Source organism: Muntiacus reevesi, chromosome 3 (assembly GCF_963930625.1).
Source record: "Muntiacus reevesi chromosome 3, mMunRee1.1, whole genome shotgun sequence".
Lineage (NCBI taxonomy): Eukaryota > Metazoa > Chordata > Mammalia > Artiodactyla > Cervidae > Muntiacus > Muntiacus reevesi.
In genome coordinates, this window is record NC_089251.1 from 12515286 (window position 1) to 12521063 (window position 5778).

Below are 5778 nucleotides of genomic sequence, written 5' to 3' on the forward strand. Positions count from 1 at the left end.
ATCTTAGTCACTATATCGCCAGGGACTAGAATCAATAGGTAGGAGTAGGGCCCTGGCTGTTTGTCTGCATTGAGGAAGGAATTCAACAAAGAGACCGAATGTAGTGAAAACAGTAAAGTGTTTATTAGGAGAAAAGAGTGGGTGTGGATAGGCACACAGATTCGATCGGAGAGTTTTGTGCCTTTGGGGTGGTTTAAATCACTTATATAGGGGCAGTTCTTCAGGTTTCCTCTGGCCATTCATCTTGCTTTATCTGGCTCTGAGTCCATATTTAGTCTGACTCAGGGCCCTCTTCTGTGTGCATGTGCATCTTTCAGTCAAGATAGATTCCAGCACAAAGGTTTCTGGGATGTTAATAAAACATATTATTATCTGGTGTCCCCTCCCTTCTCTGACGCCTGAGGAACCTTTCTGCACATGTGTAATTTGGAAGGTCTCCTTGAGCTCAAGAATGAGAAATATGTGGTCTCTTTATCTCTTATCAAAGCAGGATTCAGCTCCTCCTTACTCTTGAGACTTTTGAGAGTCCCTTGGACTGCAAGGAGATCTAACCAGTCGATCCTAAAGGAAATCAGTCCTGAATATCCATTGGAAGGACTGATGCTGAAGTTCCAATACTTTGGCCAACTGATGTGAGGAACCGACTCCTTGGAAAAGACCTTGATGCTGGAAAGATTGAAGGCAGGAGGAGAAGGGGACGACAGAAGATGAGATGGTTGTATGGATGTCATCACCGACTTGATGGACATGAGTTTGAATAAGCTCTGGGAGTTGGTGATGAACAAGGAAGCCTGGTGTGCTGCAGTCCGTGGGGTCACAAAGAGTCGGACACAACTGAGCAACTGAATGGAACTGAACTACTCCTGCCATTATCTTTATTTTGGAGTATCTGTCCACAAGGGATAGATTTCAGCTGCTCAGCCTGGCGTCCATTTATCCCCTGCCTCACTATGAGAGTCTTCACAGAGTGAAGCTGACATCCATGTTGGGAAACCTGACTTTTAGAGAAATGGCTTATTTCAGGACTGGAGTAGAGAAAGTGCAAGATGAATCTGGAATATCTTGATGTGATAGAAGGCAAGAAAGTGCTCAGAGAATGGTGGAAACACCAATAGGCACAGAAGTAAAAGCTTATAACTCACAGGACAAAGCAGGAAACCATAAGTCTATACCAATGTAAGTAAATGAATAGATGGGAAGAAGTTCGATGAGGGATGAGATATTGATGAAATTTCAGACTACCTTCCCATTCTGTCTTCAATGCTTATTCTGTTCTTCTCTCCTAGCCAGCTTTCTCAAGGCTTGCTTCATGTCCCTGTTCCTAAGGCTATAGATAAAAGGGTTCAGCATGGGGATTACCACAGTGTAAATGACAGTGACCACCCGGTCCTTTGTCACTGAATAGGTGGATGAGGGGCGGATGTACACTGAGATGGCAGTCCCATAGTATAATGCCACAACCGTGAGGTGGGACCCACAGGTAGAGAAGACCTTATACCTGCCTCTCCCAGAAGGGACTCTCAGAACAGCACGGGTGATATAGACATAAGAGACGATAATGAAGATGAAGGGACTCATGATCACAAAGGAGCCCTCTGTGAAGGCCAAGAGCTCATTGACAGAGGTGTCAGAGCAGGAGAGCATCAGCAGAGGCTGGACATCACAGAAGAAGTGGTGGATGATGTTGGGCCCACAGAAGGAGAGGCGGGCCATGAGGACGGTGTGGGTGAGTGAGTGGAGGTTGGACACCAGCCAGGATGCTGTCACGAGCTGGAGGCAGCGTCTGGGGTTCATGGTGGTGGTGTAATGTAATGGGTGGCAGATGGCCACGTAGCGGTCCAAGGCCATGGCAGCCAGGAGGAAGCTGTCAGTGATTGCACAGGCCACAAAGAAATACATCTGGGTCAGGCACTGGATGAAGGGGACCTTCTTGCTCTTGCTCTGCATGTTTGCCAGCATCCTTGGCACAATGACGTTTGTAAAGCAGATGTCCACAAAAGACAGGTTGGAGAGGAAGAAGTACATGGGGGTGTGGAGGCGGACATCCCCTCGGATAGCTGCAATGATGACTGAGTTGCCACCCACATTGACCAGGTACATTACCAGAAAGCTGGCAAAGAGCCAGACCTGCTGTTTGGGGTCACTGGTCAGTCCCAGAAGGAGGAATTCAGTGATGTGACTCTGGTTTCCTCTTGTCATTGCTGTCCCCCAAGTGGAAAATCTAAAGGAATGCTAGGCATGAGTCCTGGCTTGGAATCTCCAGTTCTAAATTCTGATGAGTGGCTGGTATAGTCGACAGGCGTATGGATTTTAGCGTCACACATGTCTGGCTTTCCATCCTGGCTCTCACCGACTGAACAGGGCACAATGTCACCTCCTGGACTTTTATTACCTTCATCCATAAAGACAGAAAGTATGAAATTTACCTCCTCAGGCTGTTCTGTTTTGGACAGGAATTCTTTTTGGTTTCCTAAAAACAAATATCAGAATATCTTAACTTCTCCATGAGAAAACATATACATCCTACAGATGGTTTTCCTAGCTCCACTCTCTTTGGGAAAAGTTTGTGAAATGCCTTTGGGGGTTTGAGTAACAATCACTTTATGAGTGCCGTGAAATTGGAAAGTCTATGACCCTCCAGGAGACAAAAGTTTTTGGTATGGGGACAGAACGAGTTTCTGGAGTTGTGTGGCATAGGGGAAGACCACTTTCTGGCATCAGGAGAGAGCACCTGTTTGGTTGGGTTAAACTTTTTATTTCATTCAGTTGGGTGGTAATTAGGAAGTCATCATGGAAGTAACAGGTGAGCGTATTGACAGTAGATCAGAGGTGAGTCGAGTCATAAGTTGTCATCTGAGCATAGGAACTATATAAATGGAGTAAATAGGCTGGCAGAAAACAGTGAGAGGACTGGATAGCAAGGTTCTGGGCTTCAGGAGCTGGATTCTAATCTGAAAACTGGCACAGAGGAGCCAGAGAAAAAAGCAGGACCCCTGTCAGAAATGAATTGTCTCTCTGCTCAGCAATTATAAAGGTGGAGACTCAGCTGCAGTGGAGTAAGATGAGCAATCAACTATCAGCCCTCACACCCAGGATCGGATCCTGGTTATCAGCCAGAACTACCTGAGGCTGAGTCAGTCATTCTGTGCCTGGACTTGGGTTCCTACCGTCCACTTTTCCTACAATCAGGATTATTTCCAGAAGCGAACCCAGGAAGTAATCTGCAGATGTCTCTCAGTGATAAAGAGTGAAAAAGATATATAAAAGATGGGTGAGAAGAAGTCTACACCCAAGGACACTGAGAACTAATTTTTTTTTAACGTTTCAAGCCCTTAAATTAAATTCTCTGCATCATTGGAAAGGATCCCTACAGTTTGCATCTCTCTTGGCACTTTCCTAAGATACAATGGCATAGGTTCCTGTAGCATCTTTTTCTCCCCAAAGTGCTTTCGATCAAGATGATTTCTCCTATTAGGAGACCTGATTGACATAGGAGAGGGCCAGGGTATTACTTCTCCAAGGACATCTACCAGGGATCTGATTGGCTATTCAACATTGTATTCCCCAGTTCACCATTGTACCCTTGTGGTTAAAAAGTGCTGATTAAACTTAAAAGCTTTTGGACAGCAAAGGAAACTATAAGCAAGGTGAAAAGACAACCCTCAGAATGGGAGAAAATAATAGCAAATGAAACAACTGACAAAGGACTAATTTCCAAAATATACAAGCAACTCACACAACTCAACACCAGAAAAACAAACAACCCAATCAAAAAGTGGGAAAAAGACCTAAACAGACATTTATCCAAAGAAGACATACAGATGGCTAACAAACACATGAAAAGATGCTCAACATTGCTCATTATTGGAGAAATGCAAATCAAAATCACAATGAGATATCACCTCACACTGGTCAGAATGGCCATCATCAAAAAGTCTACAAACAATAAATACTGGAGAGGGTGTGGAGAAAAGGGAATGCTCTTGCACCATTGGTGGGAATGTAAATTGATACAGTCACTATAGAAGATGGCATGGAGATTCCTTAAAAAACTAGGAATAAAACCACAGTATGACTCAGCAATCCTACTCCTCGGCTTATACCCTGAGAAAACCAAAATTGAAAAAGACACATGCATCCCATTGTTCATTGTAGCACTATTTACGATAGCTAGAACATGGAAGCAACCTGGATGTCCATCAACAGATGAATGCATAAAGAAGTTGTGGTACATATACACAATGGAATATTACTCAGCCATAAAAAGGAATGCCTTTGAGTCAGTTCTCATGAGTTGGATGAACCTAGAATCTATTATACAGAGTGAAATGACTCAGAAAGAGAAAGATAAGTATCATATTCTAACACACATAAATGGAATCTAGAAGAATGGTACTGAAAAACTTATTTACAGGGCAGCAATGGAGAAAGAGACAAAGAGAATAGAATTATGGACATGGGGAGAGGGGAGGAGAGGGTGAGATGTATGGAAAGAGTAACATGGAAGCTTACATTACCATATGTAAAAATAGATAGACAATGGGAATTTGCTATATGGCTTAGGAAAAGGGCTCTGTATCAATCTAGAGGGGTGGGATGGGGAGGGAGATGGGAGGAACGTTCAAAAGAGAGGGGATATGTGTATACCTATGGCTGATTCATGTTGAGGCTTGACAGAAAACAGCAAAATCCTATAAAGCAATTATCCTTCAATTAAAAAAAATAACAATAAGCAGACTTTAAAAGAAAAAAAACACTGAACACAATGAAAGTATTTACTATGTGCTAGGCACTGTATGATGATTTAATCCACCTAGGAACTCCCACACTATACAGATGAAGAAGCAGTTACAGAACCATTAAAAGATATTCAATAACTTGTCCAAGACTATATAATAAGTAAGTGGTTATAATTCCAACCCAGAGCAGTTTTGTTTCAGGATTCTGTTCTTAGCCATTAAACCATACTAATTATCTCCCTATGAAGTACTTGCAGACTTCATTTGCAGAGTAAACCCAGAATGGGTTTCCCAGGTGGCTCAGTGGTAAAGACTCTGCCTGCCAATGAAGGAGACGTAAGAGACATGGGTTTGATCCCTGGGTTGGGAAGATCCCCCGGAGAGGAAAATGGCAACTTACTCCAGTATTCTTGCCTGGGAAATCCCATGGACATTGGAGTCTGATGGGCTACAGTCCATGGGGTCCCAAAAGACTCTGACACAACTTGGTGACCGAGTGTACACAAATTCAGAATAAGCAATTTTGACAACACCTTGAATGACTGGGACGTGTTGCATAGGGACCTGAATCAGATTCTTTGGATCAGGAGAATTAATGGAAATAGTACAGGATTTGGGTTCTACTCCTGGTTTAGTTACCTACCAGTTGCTCCCCCTGAAGTTTTTGTGCCTAGTTTATTTTTCTCAAGAAAAAATGGAAGTACAATGCCTATTTCCATCAGAATGTTGTGGGCATCAAATGAGTGAACATGTCTTTGAAAAGGAGTGAAAAGTGCTTTGTTAAAGAGTGTGTGCTATAAAATTTGTACTAATTATATAAATAATATGTAATGATAGAAGTAATATAAAAAACAGTGAAAAATCATAATTCTCACATTGTTTAGTCTCTAAGTCATGTCTGACTGCTTTTGTGACCCCATGGACTGTAGCCCACCAGGTTCTTCTCTTCATGGGATTTTCCAGGCAAGAATACTGGAGTGGGCTTCCATTTCCTTCTCCAGGGGATCTTTCTGACCCACAGATTGAACCTGCTTCTCCT

General features: G+C 43.0%; 1 protein-coding gene across 1 annotated transcript; it reads right to left on the bottom strand.

Annotated features, from left to right (window-relative positions):
* Positions 1 to 1257: 1257 nt before the first annotated feature.
* Positions 1258 to 2199, bottom strand: LOC136163916 (olfactory receptor 1L4-like). The gene has a single exon (XM_065928745.1). The coding sequence runs from the start codon at positions 2197 to 2199 to the stop codon at positions 1258 to 1260; it is 942 nt and encodes a 313-aa protein (XP_065784817.1).
* Between the last annotated feature and the right edge of the window lie 3579 nt (positions 2200 to 5778).